The 19,595-nt window shown below is 42.9% G+C and overlaps 2 protein-coding genes across 4 annotated transcripts in view; one reads left to right on the top strand and one right to left on the bottom strand.

Annotated features, from left to right (window-relative positions):
* The window catches only part of MBOAT4 (membrane bound ghrelin O-acyltransferase MBOAT4), a 34,454-nt gene extending 26,891 nt beyond the window's left edge, over positions 1 to 7,563 (bottom strand). Inside the window, exon 1 of one of the 2 annotated variants that reach the window (XM_073542433.1) lies at positions 7,446 to 7,563. In XM_073542433.1, coding sequence (XP_073398534.1) covers positions 7,446 to 7,519 — 74 coding nt within the window. In that variant the 5' untranslated portion in view covers positions 7,520 to 7,563. Of the gene's footprint in view, positions 1 to 7,318 lie in introns of both variants that reach the window. The other variant, XM_073542440.1, reaches the window with a different exon arrangement.
* Positions 7,536 to 19,595, top strand: part of DCTN6 (dynactin subunit 6) — a 41,186-nt gene continuing 29,126 nt past the window's right edge. The window contains exons 1-4 of one of the 2 annotated variants that reach the window (XM_073542461.1): positions 7,536 to 7,711; positions 8,537 to 8,601; positions 10,310 to 10,415; positions 15,561 to 15,649. In XM_073542461.1, coding sequence (XP_073398562.1) covers positions 7,674 to 7,711; positions 8,537 to 8,601; positions 10,310 to 10,415; positions 15,561 to 15,649 — 298 coding nt within the window. In that variant the 5' untranslated portion in view covers positions 7,536 to 7,673. Of the gene's footprint in view, positions 7,712 to 7,741; positions 8,002 to 8,536; positions 8,602 to 10,309; positions 10,416 to 15,560; positions 15,650 to 19,595 lie in introns of those variants that run through there. The other variant, XM_073542452.1, reaches the window with a different exon arrangement.

Below are 19,595 nucleotides of genomic sequence, written 5' to 3'. Positions count from 1 at the left end.
TCGTGATTGGTTGTTGATACACACACACACATTCAGTTTTATATATAGAGATGCTCAGGCAAGTACATATATGCATAACACAGTAATCGCTAGCTGCATATCAAGTTCTGTTATGGTGTTACGAAAGTAGGATATGTTATTTACCATTATACTTGAGATGGCCTTGGATTAGCTGTGTGTTGTAATTGATGTAATAGGGACCTTGTAGGTCCATTTACTATCTTTCCCTCTAGTCATTTTGCTTGGGGACTCCCAAGAATATAGGATACTTATATTGTCACCTTGTATACTACGGTTGTCCTAGTCTGTCTATGACATGCCTATATTGTTGCACCACGGTTGTATCGTTGCCCACCTGTTTTTATAAGTATTATATAATGTGTGAAGTAATTTACACTAACATGTCTTGTTTATGTGACTATAAATAAAGGATTCTTGTATTTTGTTATAAACAAGGTTAGGATTTATTTATGACTCTATTCACACACACATATTATATATATATATATTTTTTTCCCCATCTGGGATCTAAGCTCCCAAAAGTTCTTTATTGCTAAGTGTACTTTACTGTCTCTAATCTAAATTAAGTTTTCGTTCTTTTTCACACAAAAAAGCCAACAACTGGAGGTTGATCACTGATGTATTTGTGTCTGTGATCAGCGACCCACGGCTGTAGCACTAACGCATGGATGATTCTTTTTTCCACGCTGACACTAATTCAATTCAGTAAGAAGTACTATAGTAGACGACGATTACTACAGTATATTTTACTGTCCCTAATCTAATTAATTTTTTTATTCTCTTTTCACAAAAAACCCCAACAACCGGAGGTTGATCATTGATGTGTCAGTGATAAGCGCTCAACAGCTGTAGGATGCACTGACACACTAATCCAATCAACTAATTTAAATGATTTTTTTACTTGATTCTTTTTTCGCCAAAGAAAAAAACAACCGGAGGCCAGTCAGTGATGTTCGTCACCGACCAGCGATCGACGGCTGTAGGACGTATGCACGGATGTGGTGCAAAAAGGGGATACAAAAAATAAACAGGAAGGAAAAAAAGTCCTTGCCAAAAATGAGCATGGGTGTTAATAAGTGGTGTGCGTTTGATCAGCGGCTCGCAGGGCTGTGGAGTCGGTAAGCCAAACCTGCGACTCCGACTCCTCAATTTCCCTTACACCGACTCCGACTCCAACTCCACGACTCCGACTCCCACACATATTGCTTATATTTAAGTGAAAAATTTATTGTAGTACAATGTGAACCTCAGACATTTAATCATTTTTATGATCCAATAATCAAGATATTTAGATCGAACAGAATATATATTGGTGTACTACCCGGTTTTCATTCTTTTTGGTACAGCTACGATATGTATAGACAGATATGGATAAATGGATAGATAGAGCAGATTTCTAATCTGCTTTTGCTATTGAAAACATTATCTATGAGCTCAAAAACCTTTCAGGTGATGCAGTTTTTTAAAAAGATGATCTGCTTTTGCAGCTGAAAAACGTATCCTCAAAAAACACAGGAAAAACGCTGTGTGTGAATGTAGCCTTAGATTAGGAATATAACAGCCATTTATAGGACATTTCATAACTTTCCCAAACTCCTATGAAAAGATATTCAGCACATCCTGCATTGAATTACTGTACCCAATTTATTATATATTTTAGGAGTCGGAGTCGGTCCATTTTATACCGACTCCAACTCCGACTCCGACTCCACCAAAATGAGCACCGACTCCACGACTCCAACTCCGACTCCACAGCCCTGGCGGCTCGGCACCTGTAGGATGCACAGACAGAAGTGGTGCAAAAGGGGGGAGAAACAGTGAAAAAAAAAGTCATAGAAAACAGCAAGCACAAGTGTGGATCAGTGATATGGGTCACTGATCAACACTTGGTGGCAGCAGGATGCATGAAAAGCGTGCCAAAAGTCGAGTGATCAAGTACTGATTAGCGCTCAGAGGCAGAATGGTGGGGATGGGGTGGATTAGGAAAGATCAGGGAGGGATTAGGAACTCTTCTTTCTTCTTATTCATCAGCAGCAGGACAGGTAGCAGCAGGAAGAATGTGCTCTGTTATGAATGAGTCACCGAGGAGGAAAAAACAAAAAGCAAGCTAAGCCCAGAAAACCGGAGAGGTTGGTAACTAGCGGATTGCAGACCTCTGATCCTATCCACAACAACTAGCAGTAGCCGTGGAGCGTGCCTACGGTGGTCCTAGACGCCTCGTCACGGCCGGAGAACTAAATAAGCCTAAAGAAAGAAAGGGAAAATCTAAACTGCCCCAGAGCAGACCCCAAAGCAATAGACAGCCCCCAACATGTATTGTCGGTGAAACAAGATGAAAACACAGACACAGCTAGAAAGATAGGCTGAGCAAACAATGGGGCCCTCGCTAACTAGAAAGGACAGGAAAGAAAAGCTGCTGTCTGCAATCACGCAAAAAACCCTGCCAAAAAGAATGTCCAACACGTCTGATAGAAAAAGGCCCTGAAGTCGCTAGACTTCAAATCACTATATCAGCACTCAGGTATATTCTGAAGACAGAGCAAAAGAGATCAACTGATCAGAGACAAAATGGGGATTAAGTCCAGTCCCAGCCAGGGCTGGCTGAACACAAAAACTAAGTAGACCAGACAAAAACTCATATGAACAATAGCAGAGAAAACTTATCTTTAGGAAGGCAGGAACAAAACTGGAAACCAGGAACCAGAGTCAGAAAAAAATCACCAGCAAGAAACTAGGGAGTCGGCTGCCTTAAATCCAATCAGAAACTCCTGATGTCCAATCGCAGTCCTCTTCCTCAGGTGGCTGGTCTCTGCCATTTAGATCAGCTTCATTACCTCCCGTGACCAACAGAGGGAGTCCAGATAGAGAACTCACTACTCCTCTGTCAGCACAGCCAGCTCCATAACCCTCACCAGAAGCCAGAGGCAAACCCGCTCACAACAGTTCTCTCTCTTACAGCACCGATCATAGGCTAGACATCAGTGTTTCAGGCAATCAGAACTGAACAAACACAGTGACCATATTTGCGGCGGGTGGGGGCATAGCCACCCACCAGAATGACGACTATGTGTGCTCAGCTTCAAGATGGCACTGGAATTTGAATGTGATCACCGTGACTGCGGTGCTGCATTAAAGATATGACGTATCCATACATGAAAGGTCAGTAGCTACCAGCCGATCTTGACGTATGGATACGTCAAAGGCTGTAAAGGGGTTAAGACATATCCCCTTGATGGGAGGTGCCTGAGCAACATATTCACTCTACCTTGTAGCACGCTTGCTAGTTCACAGGTCCCCTTTACCTGCCTTTCCGTACCTGCTGCATGTTCCTATATTCCAGCCATAACTGCTAGCACCTGTCTGCCTGCTTATCAGCTGTACACATCAGCACCTGTACTGGTATGTATACCAGCCATACCAATCTATATACCAGCCTATCTGCCTGCAAGTGCCATGCCAGTCTGTATACGTCATACCTGGCTGTACTTGCCTGTATACCAGTCGTACCTGCCTACACCTGCTATGTCAAGTCTAACCCCACCATCAGGGGCTCTAGCAATAGTGCTTCTTTAATGACAACTTAACATTTAACCCCTTTCCTACATTGGACGTACTATTCTGTCCATGTGACCTGGGAACTAAGTCCCAAGGACGGAATAGTATGTCCAACGTGATCAGCGGCGCTCACGGGAGGAGCGGAGCTGATCGAGGCCGGGTGTCAGCTGATTATCACAGCTGACACCCGACACTATGTGTCAGGGGTGAACACGGACCGCCCCCGGTACATTAACCCCTGGCACACTGCGATCAAACATGATCGCAGTGTACCGGGGACACAGGGAAGAATCGCGGAGGGAGGGGGCTCCCTGCGCGCTTCCCTGAGACCCCCGGAGCAACATGATGTGCTGCGTCGCTCCGAGGGTCCTCCTACCTGCAGGCCCCTGGAACCAATATGGCCGCGGGAGCCTTCGGGGTCCTGCAGGGAGGCGGCTTCATCCGTGCCTGCGGAGAGCAGGCACGGAGCAAGCCTGCAGCAGCGCCTATCAGACTGCTGATCTGACAGAGTGCTGTCCAAACTGTCAGATAAGCGATCTGACACAAGACAGTGATGTCCCCTCCGGGACAATATAATACAGTAAAAAAAAAATTTAAAAAACTTGTAAAAATAATTTTAAAAAAATTCCAAAATAAATAAAAAAAAAAAAATTCCCTAATAAATTCTTTTTTGTTTCTAAATAAAAAAACCCAATGAAAGTACACATATTTAGTATCGCCGCGTCCGAAACGACTCGCCCTATAAAACTGTCCCACTAGTTAACCCCTTTAGTAAACCCCTTCAAAAAAACAAAGCAAAACACAATGCTTTATCATCATACCGCCGAACAAAAAGTGCAATAACGCGCGATCAAAAAGACAGATATGAATAAACAAGGTACCGCTGAAAACGTCATCTTGTCCTGCAAAAAACGAGCTGCCACACAGCATCATCAGCGAAAAAATAAAAAGTTATAGCTCGTAGAATAAAGCGATGCAAAAATAATTATTTTTATATAAAATTGGTTTTATTGTATAAAAGCACCAAAACATAAAAAACGACAAATGAGGTATCGCTGTAATCGTACTGACCCAAAGAATAAAACCGCTTTATCAATTTTAGCACACGCAGAATGGTGTAAACGCACCCCCCCAAAAAAATTCATGAAATGCTGGTTTTTGTTTATTCTGCGTCCCAAAAATCGGAATAAAACGCGATAAAAAAATGTTACATGCCCGAAATCGGTACCAATAAAAACGTCAACTCGTCCCGCAAAAAAATAAGACCTCACATGACTCGGTGGGCCAAAATATGGAAAAATTACAGCTCTCAAAATGTGGTGATGCAAAAACTATTTTTACAATAAAAAGCATCTTTTAGCATATGTCAGCTGCCAAACATAAAAACCGCCATAACTAGTAAATCAACTCCCCTTCATCACCCCCTTAGTTAGGGAAAAATAATAAAATTAAAAAAATGTATTTATTTCCATTTTACCATTAGGGCTAGGGCTTAGGGTTAGGGGTGTGTTGGGGTTAGGGTTGGAGTTAGAATTGGGGGGTTTCCACTGTTTGGGCACATCAGGTGCTCTCCAAATGCAACATGGCGTCTGATCTCAATTCCAGCTAATTCTGCACTGAAAAAGTCAAACGGTGCTCCTTCCCTTCCAAGCTCTGCCATGCGCCCAAACAGTGGTTTACCCCTACATATGGGGTACAAGCGTACTCAGTACAAATTGGACAACTTTGGGGGTCCAATTTCTCCTGTTACCCTTGGGAAAATTAAAAAAATGGGGATTAAAAGGAAAATATAATTTTTTTATTTTCACGCTTGGGCGTTATAAACTTCTGTGAAGCACTTGGGGGTTCAAAGTGCTCACCACACATCTAGATAAGTTCCTTGGGGGGTCTAGTTTCCAAAATGGTGTCATTTGTGGGGGGTTTCCACTGTTTTGGTACATCAGGGGCTCTCCAAATGCAACATGGCGTCCGATCTCAATTCCAGCCAAAAAAGTCAAATGGCGCTGCTTCCCTTCCGAGGTCTGCCATGCGTCCAAATAGTGGTTTACCCCCACATATAGGGTATCAGCCTACTCAGGACAAATTGCACAATAACTTTTGGGGTCCTGTTTCCCTTGGAAAAACTGGAGGAGAAAAGATCATTTTTGTGGAAAAAATATGATTTTTTAATTGTACGGCTGTACATTGTAACCTTCTGTGAAGCCCTTGGGGGTTCAAAGTTCTCACCACACATCTAAATAAGTTCCTTGGGGGGGTCTAGTTTCCAAAATGGGGTCACTTGTGGGGGGTTTCCACTGTTTAGGCACATCAGGGGCTCTCCAAACGTGACATGGAGCCCAATCTCAATTCCAGCCAATTTTGCGTTGAAAAAGTCAAACGGCGCTCCTTCCCTTCTGAGCTCTGCCATGCGCAGTGGTTCCCCCCCACATATCAGGAATCAGCGTACTCAGGACAAATTGCACAATAACTTTTGCAGTCTAATTTCTCCTGTTACCCTTGGTAAAATAAAAAAAAATTGGACCTGAAGTAATTTTTTTTGTGAAAAAGTTAAATGTTCATTTTTTTTAAACATTCAAAAAATTCCTGTGACGCACCTAAAGGGTTAATAAACTTCTTGAATGTGGTTTTGAGCACCTTAAGGGGTGCAGTTTTTAGAATGGTGTCACTTTTGGGTATTTTCTATCATATAGACCCCTCAAAGTGGCTTCAAATGTGATGTGGTCCATAAAAATAAAATGGTGTTGTCAAAATGAGAAATCGCTGGTTAACTTTTAACCCTTATAACTTCCCAACTAAAAAAAATTTTGGTTCCAAAATTGTGCTGATGTAAAGATAACATGTGGGAAATGTTATTTATTAAGTTTTTTGTGTGCTATATCTCTGTGATTTAAGGGCATAAAAATTCAAAGTTGGAAAATTGCAAAATTTTAAAAATTTTCACAAATTAACGCAAGTTATATGAATGAAATTTTACCACTAACATGAAGGACAATATGTCACGAGAAAACAATGTCAGAATCACCGGGATCAATGGAAGCGCTCCAGAGTTATGACCTCATAAAGGGACAGTGGTCAGAATTGTAAAAATTGGCCCGGTCATGAATGTGCAAACCACCCTTGGGGGTGAAGGGGTAACTAATGTCCCCCACACTGTATGAGGTCCCCACACTGTCCCATTCTGAGCAATGATTGACTGCAGCGGTCACGAAACAGAATATCTGCACAGAAAGCCGGGATGTGCTGGGACCTGATTAGAAACCCTGGTGGGACTGCAGAAATCACCACATGAAGGCTTTTCGGAGTTTTTCTTCCTCGCAGAGACGCAAACGCCACAGTGTTGGGCTGTGTGCACACGTTGCGGATTCTGCTGCATTCCCGCAGCGGTGTTGGCCCTGCGGAAACGCAGCAGTTCCGCTGACATGGTACAGTACAATGAAAGCCTATGGGTTTCAAATCCGCTGTGCTCACGGTGCAGTTTTTTTCCACACGGTTTACAAACCGCAGCATGTCAATTGTTTGGGCGGTTTCACACCTTTAATAGTAGAGGTGTGAAACCACAGGGCAAAACCGCATGTCACTTTACCTGCGTTTCCGCGTGGAATCCGCAACGTGTGCACATAGCCTTGCACATTTACTGCGGATTTTACCCACGCATTCTTTTCTGTGGAGAGAAATCCACATTCTTTACTCAGGTGTAATGACATGCTGAGGGTGTAAAAAAAACTGCCTGTCACTTTCCAACCTGAAAATAGAAGCGACGTGTGAATTCAACTCGAAGGGTCTCAGTTACGGAGGTAGCATAGTCTGCGGACAGTACAAGTCTGAACAGGTATAGACTGAGTCCTTGGTGGTCCATGACGTATACCTACGTCGGAGTGTTAGGAGAGCCCAATTGAATAAAATCAAACCAGTACATGCACTGCAGATCAGCTACACAGCGCATCACGTGAGCACGGACACAGGAAGTCTGCACAAGTCCCACCTTTCCTCCAAAGCATCCAATCCCGTACTGAGCCGGCTCTGGGCAAGCCTACGCCCGAGTCCCGGTCATGTGACCGTGACGTGCGCGTCATCGCGCGTCCTTTTGCTCTGTAAAGATGGCGGAGCTGCTGAAGCAGGCGCAGCTGCAGAAGAGGTACAGTACAGCGTCACCCGGGCGTGCAGCATAGGACCGTGCCCGGTACCGGGCTGTGTGCGGTGACAGGTCATACTAAGCTGACTGACCAGTGCGCCTTCCCGTCACCATGACTGATGCATCCAAGTAGTCACTGACTAATCCCGAACACGTCGGTGGGGTCTCTGCCATTATCAGCCTATGGCCAAGGGACCATTACCGGGACTGCTGAGTCCTGACAGGACCCCGCTGTGGGAATGCAGCCGCCATACCCCATGGTGTCAGTCCGCTCCAGCCCCCCTGCTATTCAGGTGTGCACAGTCTGTGCTTAGGCCTTGTGTGGGGCGCCTCCTGCCAGCCCAGCGTTCTCTCCATGGGGTGTGACGTTAGGAGCCTATGGGGCTGTATTGTGTGCGCTGCCCGTGTCGTGGCTCCGCGGCGCGTGCGCTGCCCGTGTCGTGGCTCCGCGGTGCGTGCGCTGCCCGTGTCGTGGCTCCGCGGCGCGTGCGCTGCCCGTGTCGTGGCTCCGCGGCGCGTGCGCTGCCCGTGTCGTGGCTCCGCGGCGCGTGCGCTGCCCGTGTCGTGGCTCCGCGGCGCGTGCGCTGCCCGTGTCGTGGCTCCGCGGCGCGTGCGCTGCCCGTGTCGTGGCTCCGCGGCGCGTGCGCTGCCCGTGTCGTGGCTCCGCGGCGCGTGCGCTGCCCGTGTCGTGGCTCCGCGGCGCGGCCCTGCTGTGAGTGGGTTATATCAGTGCCGGTCAGCAGTCGGTGGTTACTCATTGCCTTGTGTTGCTTCATTGTCCTGATTTTCTTCCGTCCTTTCACCATCTGTACGTTTTCATCCTTTCAGCGTTAAGATCGCACCAGGAGCAGTTGTCTGCGTAGAAAGTGAAATTAAAGGGGATGTGACGATAGGTGGGTATATCCACGTGTTATACTTGTACCTGGGGACCCCCCGATGTGTCGTGTGCTTGGCTGCTACGTATATTGGACAGTGAGTGCTTGCAGTTAGGTGTGATGGTAAAAATCATTGATTCATGGAGTTTAATTGTGCCGGATTTTTTTTTCCCTCACAAGGTTAAAGCTGTAGAAAATACCAAGCTCGCCGATCCTCCACTCCCGGGGTCCAGCGCTGCTTCTCTGCTGCTACTCCTATCTTTGATAGCCTGCAGTGGTGACGTCACGACTACAGCGCCAATCACTGAGCTCTGCAGTGATGCTGTCACCACTGCAGCCTGTCAATAAAGACCAAAGCAGCAGCAGAGAAGCAGCGCTGGGCCTCTGGACTGGAGTATAGGCGAGCTTGTTATAGTCTACAGCTGCAATGCTTTGGGTGAAACGGTATATTTCAGACGACCCCCTCTTTAGACTATTCACCTTTGCAATCACTTTATTTAAATTTCTCCAACGTCATTGCATCCTAAATTGAGAAATAAAGTAAATTTTAACCCTTTAGACGTAAATTTTTGTCACAGGTCACATAAGGGGGCTCTCTACCAGGCAGATGCTGACTGTTATCCGACCAGCATCTGCTTCTAACAGCAGTGACCGAATCTAGCTCGAGTCTCTGTTTAACAATTTGAATTTCTGCTGTCAATCAATGACCTCAACATTTAAATGGCCAGCTCCGATCGCCCCTTCTGTGCAACGCTGTTGCAGAGAGCCAATTGGTCACTATGGCAGCTGGAGGAGGCCTGCCTGATGAAAGCCCCCCCGTTGCTACCATCGTAGACCTGTGAAGCGCAACCTTGAGCTGGTCTTCATGGGAGAACATAATTCCTACGATACGCCGCAATACTACAGTAGTATGAACAATCAAACAATCGATTTGTTCAAGTGCCCTAAGTAGGCTAAAACAAAATAAAAAATATAGAAGTTTAAATGTAACCCTCTCTTCACCATTCAGAAAAAAGAAAATATTGTCGTGTCCATAAATGTTTGACCTATCAAAATATTAAATTATTTCAAGCGCTGAAAAAAAAATGGAAAAGCCAGCATTGGTGTTTTTCGGTTGACACACTTCCTCAAAAAAACGTTCTGAAAAGTGATTAGAATGTTATATATATTCCTTCCACATGAGGAAAAAAGTCCTCAAACATACAGGTATGTCCATTAGTAAATCCAAAAAATAAGGAAATATGTTCATTAATAAGTTATAGCTCTTGAAAGAAAGAGGAGGAAAAACAAAATTGCCAAAAGGAAGAATCGACTGATTTTGAATAAGTTAAGAAGCCTTGGTTTTAATATATTACTAATTGGTGTGCAGACCTTTTCTCTCTGTGGTTATGACCTAAAAACAAACCTTTGATCCCTTCCATCCTCTGTGTCCAGGTGGTCCAGTAACTAGTCACATGATCACTGTGGTAAAGATATTGTGTCATGGTGAGGCCTGTGTTAAAAATGGGTAACAGGTCATGCATGAGTCAGAATTATGTATGTGATGACCCCTGAGGAAGCCACATCTTGTGATACGTGTGTGGGGTCCTCGTTGCCATATAAAGTTTTTTTCTCTTGAGCCAATTTACGTGAGTGACTATAAACATTATTGCACAGTGTTATATGCATTGCAGATTTCGTATATACTGAATATTACAGGACCTATTTGATTATTCTTTTTTTCCAGGCCCGAGGACAGTTGTCCACCCCAAAGCTCGTATTTATGCTGAAGCGGGCCCCATCATTATAGGCGAAGGCAACTTGATTGAGGAGCAGGCTTTTATAAGGAACAGGTGATGTATTCAGTAGTGATGAGCGAGCGTGCTCGGATAAGGTGTCATCTGAGCACGCTCGAGTGCTAAGAGTATCTTCAGCATGCTCGAATACTATGTTCGAGTTTCCGCGACTGTTTGACAGCAACAACACGTGGAGGGATTGCCTGTTTGTTAGGAAACCCTGCATTTATTAGGGCTTTCAAACAGTTGCAAGAAATGCAACCGTGGGGACACGAACATAATATTCGAGGACGCCAGAGATACAAAAATGTTTTGTATGCCTGATCACAGCACCATGGACATGAAATTACTGGTATTGAAAGATAACTTCACTTCTCAGAGAGACAGACAAGTCTGTGAGTACAAACTCATGACTACCTTTGACACACTCAATGCTGAAATGAATGGAGTTATGTCTTTTTATATCAATTAAGGAATTTGCTCCTAAGACCTTGTGGAGGCATCACAACACAGAACGAGACCCCAATCAGAGGACAATAAAACTTTTACTCCTTATCTATGAACTGGTTTAATATTTATGGCCATAACTGTCTATCACTTCCCCATAATGATAGTTCTGCTTCACATCACTTGTCTTATCTATTGCATTTTTCCTGTGCTGTGTTGTGCTTAAATATGTGATCCTTCAGATTTTGTATTAGTCTATGCCTGATGAAGAGACTGAGTAGTCTCGAAAGCTTGCAATGTGTTACCATCTTTTGAGTTAGCCATTAAAAGGTATGAACCACTAAGGACTCTGAATTCTGAATAATTTTCTATCTAATGGCTAACACAGTACAAAGATACATATCTTTCCTGCATCAATTTCAGTTAGTGATTTTGTTTTACAATACAAAGGCGCAGCCTACAGACTGAGGTTGCAAATCTTATTTTAAACACGGTCAGATACATTGTACTTTACTTTAGATTGCCATTTGGCTGAGTTTTATCTCTACCACTGTAAGGAGGCATTCACACTGAATGGAGAAATTCCTGAACAATACCTCCAAAAGATGCCCCCTGCGTGTTCCACTGTGTTGGTATGGAGGAATGCAGTGTTGTATGTCACCAGTAGGCTACCATGTTTAATAATAAAGCGTTAGCAAAATACAAAAGAAAAATCTAAAACTCCTTATTCCTGTAACCAGTTTTTGCACGCAGTTTTTGAATGAGCTCCACATAGAGGTTTTTCCAAACTACAGAAATACCCACAGATCTGTGGATATAGGCTTGTACAGATTCTTCTGTCTCTTCATGTAATCCTCCACACTCGATGTTGAGATCAGAACTCTTTGGGAACCATATAATCTCTTCCAGGATTCCCTCTTCTGTATGCTGAAGATAGTTCTTAATGACGTTGGCTTTACAGGTGCTTCTCACAAAATCTGTATATCATCAAAAAGTTAATTTATTTCAATTCTTCAATATAAAAAGTGAACCTTATATATTATATGGTCATTACAAACAAAGTGATCTATTTCAAGAGTTTATTTCTGTTAATGTTGATGATTATGGCTTACAGCCAATGAAAACCCAAAAGTCATTACCTCAGGAAATTAGAATACTTTATAATGCCAGTTTGAAAAATGATTTTAAAATCCGAAATGTTGGCCTACTGAAATGTGTGTTCAGTAAATGCACTCAATACTTGGTCGGGGCTCCTTTGGCATCAATTACTGCATCAATGCAGCGTGGCATGGAGGCGATCAGCCTGTGTCACTGCTGAGGTGTTATGGAAGCCCAGGTTGCTTTGATAGCAGCCTTCAGTGCGTCTGCATTATTGGGTCTGGTGTCTCTCATCTTCCTCTTTACATTACCCCATAGACTTTCTATGGGGTTAAGGGTCAGGTGAGTTTGCTGGTCAATCAAGCACAGTGATACTGTTGTTTTTAAACCAGGTATTGGTACTTTTGGCAGTGTTGACATGTGCCAAGTCCTGCTGGAGAATGAAATTTCCATCTCCAAAATGCTTGTCAGCAGAGGGAAGCATGAAGTGCTCTAAAATGTCCTGGTAGACGGCTGCACTGACTTTGGTCTTGATAAAACACAGTGGACCTGCACCAGCAGATGACATGGCTCCTAAAACCATCACTGTTTGTGGAAACTTCACCGCATAGCCCTGGCCTCAACTTAATTGTATCTCCCTGGGAATAAAGAGAAGAGTTTGCACAAGTCTATATCCACAGATGGTCTGTGGTTAGTTCTTCAAGATGTTTGTAACAACCTCCCTCTCGAGTTCCTTCAAAAACCGTGTGTAAGTGTATCTAGAAGAATTGATACTTGTTTTGAAAGCAGACTGTGGTCACAGCAAATATTGATTTAATTTAAATGTTTCTATTCATTCTTTTTGAAATTAGTTAAAGGGTAATCTGTCAGCAGGCTTTTGCTATGTAATTTTAGGGCACCATAATGTAGGAGCAGGTACCCTGTATCACTTACCATTACATTATGACAGTCTAAACTATCTCTTGAGAGGGGACATGTCACCCTCATATTTAGGGTTGAAGCATGGCTTACATGTAAATTGTAAATGGTGAAAAAAGAGCCTGGACCCCTTTTTGTTCTATGACCTCCCACAGTGGACAGGTAGTTGAAGTGTGTTATCTGATGGAGATGGGACACAGTCTGTTCGAGGGGCTGTGCTTTGAGACTTTTCTTGTCTGTGGAGAAGTCTTCCTATGTTCAAAGCATTATATGAAGACTGGAAGGAACCAGGTTCCAGTTATTCATATTGGGGTTTTTGTGAGAGGCGTAGGTCCTATAGTTATGTGAACCACAAGCTGCGGAGACACCATCATATGTTTCTCAACGCAAGTAATGACTAGCCAGGTCTTTCCCCGGGAGGGAACAACCACAGCTGTCTGTGGATGGATACCATGTTTTGGCATAGGTGGTTTCCTTCATTGGAGACTGCCCTTCCCGTGGTTGTTCCCTCCTGGGGAAAGACCTGGCTAGTCATTGCGTTGAGAAACATGTGATGGTGTCTCTGCGGCTTGTGGTTTGCATATATTTACATATTTCCCATAAGTGTGGGGGCATTGCCCTAGAATCACTGCTTTGAGAAACATGTGATGGTGTCTCCGCAGTGTTGGATGTTGATCTCCATGAGTTCATTCATCCTCATTTTTCACAGTCTTCTACTAGGCATTGCTCCTACTGGCCAGTTTCCTACTCCACACTGATGAGGGGCAATACCCCGAAACAGCTGTCTGTGGATGGATACCATGTTTTGGCATGGGTGGTTTCCTTCATTGGAGACTGCCCTTCCCGTGGTTGTTCCCTCCCGGGGAAAGCCCTGGCTAGTCATTGCTTGCGTTGAGAAACGTGATGGTGTCTCCGCGGCTTGTGGTTTGCTTATATTTACTTATTTCCCATAAGGTGGGGGAATTGCCCTAGAATCACTGCGTTGAGAAACATGTGATGGTGTCTCCGCAGTGTTGGATGTTGATCTCCATGAGTTCTTTCATCCTCATTTTTCACTATAGTTATGTGAGACATACTTTTCCCGTTGTGGCGAACATTACGCATTTACTTACATCTCTGTGCGGTCTGCGCATCAGCCCCGAATCAACATCGGCTACATGATCAAATTTGGATATGCCATGTTTCCTATATTAAAATCGAAAATCATGAAGGGAAATATGGCATTAATATCTCCTGCTTGGGACCTCCAGGGGGGCAGATAGCATTAAGATTGGTCCTACAATTTATGGTACCGCACTCTATTTCCATGCTTGCAACTAAGGTCAGCAAGTGATTGCATGTGGGTGTGACTCTTTGCTGATAAAAGCAGATTCTGAATTAATCATTGCTCAGTGCTAGGAGATAGTTTGTAGGGCTGCATCATTTTCAAATCAAAGCACTCCCCTCCGCTAAGATCCGCTTTATTTCCGTGACATCCAGTGTAGCAACTTTCTTCTTTTTTTATTTATTTATTTTTTTTTTTGCCCTTTTTTATGTAATCGCATATACAGTTTTTGTTCCCCTTTGTAATATCTTTTGTATATTTAAAAAAAAAAAAAACAATGAGAGCGTGCTCAATTAGGTGTTATCTGAGCATGCTCGGGTGTTAACAGAGTCACTTCGGCATGCTTAGAAAATATATTCGAGTTATCACCGCTGCATGTCTTGCAGCTGTCAGAACAGCTGCGAGACATGCTGGAGCGGGAATTCGAACAAATTATTCGGGCACGCTGAAGTCACTTTTTACTTACCGGATACTTTATTAAAACAACCAGTGAAGTCCAATGGTCGTCTGAGTTTCGCCTTCCGGCTTCTTCTTGTTGTCTTGTGTCCTCACATATTAAATAGCATTTTATAGTTAAACTAGCTGAAGAGCCCGGCGTTGCCCGGGCATAGTAACCAACTGTGGTTAGTTATAGCAAATTATAATTATCCACCATCCCATAGTCCCGTGCCCATATACCCATCACACATCCTCCATCCCATAGTCGAGTGCCCATATACCCATCACACATCCTCTATCCCATAGTCCCATGCCCATATATCCATCATACATATTCGCCATCCCATAGTCCAGTGCCCATATACTCATCACACATCCTCCATCCCATAGTCAGCCATTATGACATCATAATGAGCGGCGGGGCTTGCAACCGATGATTACATCAGCATTGCCATGGCAACCATTATGACATAATGAGGGGCGGGGCTTGATACACACACTTTTTCCCCATTATGTAGATAGGGGCAAAATTGTTTGGTGAATTGGAACGTGCGGGGTTAAAATTTTGCCTCACAGCATAGCCTATGACGCTCTCGGGGTCCAGATGTGTGACTGTGCCAAATTTTGTGGCTGTAGCTGCGACGATGCGGATGCCAATCCCGGACATATATATATACATACGCACACACACACACTTACGCTTTATATATTAGATTAACGGCCTATTATATTTACTATGAAAAAGCCACTTAAAATATTCTTATTTTATAAGTTTTTCCACATGTAGACCAAACAATCTAGACAAAAGTGTGTATATATGTAGACCATCTCCTACTTATTTAACAGGGAAAAAATCAATGTAAGAACATCCTTTAGAGAATTCTGGATCGTCAGAACCAATAAAAAAAATCGACGAATAAGAAAAAATAAAAAAGGTTTAATTTAAAACTCTTTTATGAATTACTTTACTTTTCTAGTTTTCCAGAAAACATTGCACCTGACTCGGAGAATGTTGAGCCAAAAGCGATGATCATCGGCACAAATAATGTCTTTGAAGTTGGATGCTGTATCCTTCCCGTATGTAAATAGTCAAGTGACATGTGCAAAAAAAAAAAAATCTGTTTAACCCCTTTTGACCTAAATGACTAATCCAAATTTTACAATTCTGACCATTGTCAATATGTGGTTATATCTCTGGAACGCTTCAACAGATTCTGGTGATTGAGACTATTTTTTCGTGAAATGTTGTACTTCATGACAGTGGTAAAATGTTTTCTATATAACTTGAGTTTATTTATGGAAAAAATGGGAATTTGGCACAGACTTCAAATTTTTTGCACTTTTCAAATGTTTAGTTTATTTGACCTTTAAACAGAGAATTATGTCACGAAAAATAGCTAAATAACATTTCCCACATGTTTACATCCGCATGATTTTGGAAGCGTAATTTTTTTTGTTAGGAAGCTGTAAGGGTTAAAAGTCGACCAGCGACTTCTCATTTTTCCAGCGAAATTTCCAAAATATTTTTTGTAGGGGCCACCTCACATTTTAAGGGAATAGAAGAATCCAGGATATCTATAAACAGAAAGATAGTGAGGAAACACTTAGCTAACCTAAATGAATTCAAGTCTCCAGGTCCAGATGAATTACACCCCAGAGTACTGAAGGAGATAGCAGAAGAAATTTTTGAACCCCTCTCCATAATCTTTGAAAATTCTTGGAGAACAGGAGAAGTGCCAGAAGACTGGAGAAGAGCAAATGTTGTTCCTATCTTCAAAAAGGGGAAGAAGGTGGACCCAGGCAACTATAGGCCGGTGAGTCTGACTTCTATACCAGGAAAGATCTTTGAACAAATTATTAAACAACATGTATGTCAATACCTGGATAAGAATGAAGTGATTAAACAGAGTCAGCATGGGTTTCTAACTAATAAGTCATGTCAGACTAACTTAATTTCCTTCTATGACGGTATCACTGATTGGGTGGATCAAGGAAATGCTGTAGATATATTATATCTTGACTTCAGCAAAGCATTTGACAAAGTCTCTCATACAATCCTTATTGAAAAAATGACTAAGTATGGAATGGACAAGGCAACTGTTAGGTGGATTCATAACTGGCTTAGTGATCGGACCCAAAGAGTGGTCGTAAATGGCTGCACATCCAGTTGGAAGAATGTCTCAAGTGGGGTACCACAGGGCTCTGTCCTGGGCCCTGTATTGTTCAACATCTTTATCAACGATTTAGATGAAGGAATTGAGGGTAAACTGATTAAATTTGCTGATGACACAAAGCTAGGAGGGATAGCTAATACTAGAGAAGAGAGAGAGAGGATTCAAAAAGATTTAAATAAACTGGAGAAGTGGGCAGTAACTAACAGAATGGTTTTTAACAGGGAGAAATGCAAAGTACTACATCTGGGCAATAAAAATGAAAAAAGCATATACAGAATGGGAGGAATAGGGCTAAGTGACAGCACATGTGAAAAAGACTTGGGTATACTAATAGATCACAGACTGAATATGAGTCAACAGTGTGATGCAGCAGCAAAAAAGGCAAATGCAATTCTAGGATGTATTAACAGAAGCATACAGTCTAGATCACGTGAAGTCATTATTTCCCTCTACTCCTCTTTGGTCAGACCTCATCTGGAATATTGTGTCCAGTTTTGGGCACCACATTTTAAAAAAGACATCAACAAACTGGAGCAAGTTCAGAAAAGAGCGACCAGAATGGTGACCGGTCTGCAAACCCTGTCTTATGAGGAAAGGTTGCAGGATTTGGGAATGTTTAGTTTGCAAAAGAGAAGACTGAGAGGAGACTTAATAGCTGTCTACAAATATCTAAAGGGCTGTCACATTGTAGAAGGATCAACTTTATTCTCATTTGCACAAGGAAAGACTAGAAGCAATGGGATGAAACTGAATGGGAAGAGACACAGATTAGATATTAGAAAAAACTTTTTGACAGTTAGAGTGATCAATGAGTGGAACAGGCTGCCACGAGAAGTGGTGAGTTCTCCTTCAATGGAAGTCTTCAAACAGAGGCTGGACAGACATCTGACTGGGATGATTTAGCGAATCCTGCGTTGAGCAGGGGGTTGGACCAGATGGCCCAGGAGGTCCCTTCCAACTCTACGATTCTATGATTGAAGTGACTTTGGGGGACCTTTACGACAGACCTCGTATGACAGAAAATACCCAAAAGGGACACCATTCTAAAAACTGCACCCCTCAAGGTGCTCAAAACCACATTCAAGAAGTTTCGTAATCCTTCAGGTGCTTCATAAGAACTGAAGCAATGTAGAAGGAAAAATAATCACTTTTTTCACGCAAAATTTACTTTAGACCCAAAAGTGTCTTATTTTCACAAGGGTATCATTATAAAATGGACCACAAAATATAGCACCGTTTAACTTTTTGAACGCAAAATTGGCTGGAATCGAGAGCAGACGCCATGTTTGTAGAGCCCCTAATGTGCCTAAACAGTGGCAACCCCTGACAAGTGACCCTATTTTGGAAACTACACCCCTCGAGGAATTTTATCCAGGGACTAGCTGAAGAGCCTGGCGTTGTCCGGGCATAGTAAATAACTGTGGTTAGTTATAACAAATTATAATGATTATATTGCACATAAAAATATTTCAGATCATATGTTCAACACTACAGATTTGCAGCACAAATTAACTAAATGCTTACCCAAGTATTGATATTTTATTTTCAACTCCTTCAAGGGCCTTTTGATAAATAACATTTTTGATTTTTCCTTTCGGTGCAAAGATGAACAGATTTTTGGCAGTTCTAACTCTTGAACAGACCACGTAAAGTTGACCATGAGAAAAGCATGGAGATTGCAAATCGATCCCTACTACTTTAAAGGACTGTCCCTGAGCCTTGTTAATGGACATTGAAAACGCCAGTCGAACTGGAAACTGGAGGCGTTAAAAATCAAAAGGCAAATCAGATGGAATGAGTGGAATGAAAATGTCCTTTCATTTGGCACATCCTGTTGCTGAGCCATGTATCTAATCCTGTCCTGTGTGATACTGTCTGCTGAGTCATGCGTCTAATCCTACCCTGTGTGATACTGTCTGCTGAGTCGTGTATCTAATCCTGTGCTGAGCCGTGTATCTAATCCTATCCTGTGTGAGACTGGGCTGTGTATCTAATCCTATCCTGTTACTGACTGAGCCGTGTATCTAATCCTATCCTGTGTGATACTGGGCTCCCCCTGTAGTCTGTGTCAGAGGGTGGTCTGTCTCGGCACGGTAATAAATTGTGTTATTTCCAGCTTTACAGAAGGACGATAACACCATAGAATTGATAAGAATTATAGGCCTCAGGTGCCACAGTTGTCTGCAAGGAAAACTGTTGCTCATAGCAACCAATCACTGCTCCGCTTTCATCTTTTAAACAACTCTGGAGAAATGAAAGATGCTTAGTGATTGGTTGCTATGTGGACTGGACATGGGAGATATATATATCACACATTTTGAACCCACAGGTACGACGCAGAATTTGATAACATTAGGCCGTCTGTTATGATTGGGTCACCGAGGAGGAAAACAAAACCAAGCTAAGTCACAGAAAACCAGAGAGGTTGGTAACTAAGCGGATTGCAGACCCCTGATCCTAACCACAACAACTAGAAGCCGTGGAGCGTACCTACGATGAATCTAAATGCCTCGTTACAGCCGGAGGACTAAATAAGCCTAAAGCAAGAAAAGGGGAAATCTAAACTGCCCCAGAGCAGACCCCAAAGGAATAGACAGCCCCCACACATGTATTGACGGTGAAACAAGATGAAAACACAAACACAGGTAGTAAAATAGGCTGAGCAAATGATGGGGCCCACACTAACTAGAAAGGAAAGGAAAGATACTGTCTGCAATCATGCCAAAAAAACCCTGCAAAAATGTCCAACACTTCTGATAGCAAAAAAACCCTGAAGTCACTAGACTTCACCCACTATATCAGCACTCTGGCCTCTTTTTGCTCTGTTCTCAGAATATG

Source organism: Dendrobates tinctorius, unplaced genomic scaffold (assembly GCF_039654945.1).
Source record: "Dendrobates tinctorius isolate UK_male_01 unplaced genomic scaffold, ASM3965494v1 ptg000011l, whole genome shotgun sequence".
NCBI lineage: Eukaryota > Metazoa > Chordata > Amphibia > Anura > Dendrobatidae > Dendrobates > Dendrobates tinctorius.
This window is presented reverse-complemented; position numbering and strand designations above follow the sequence as displayed.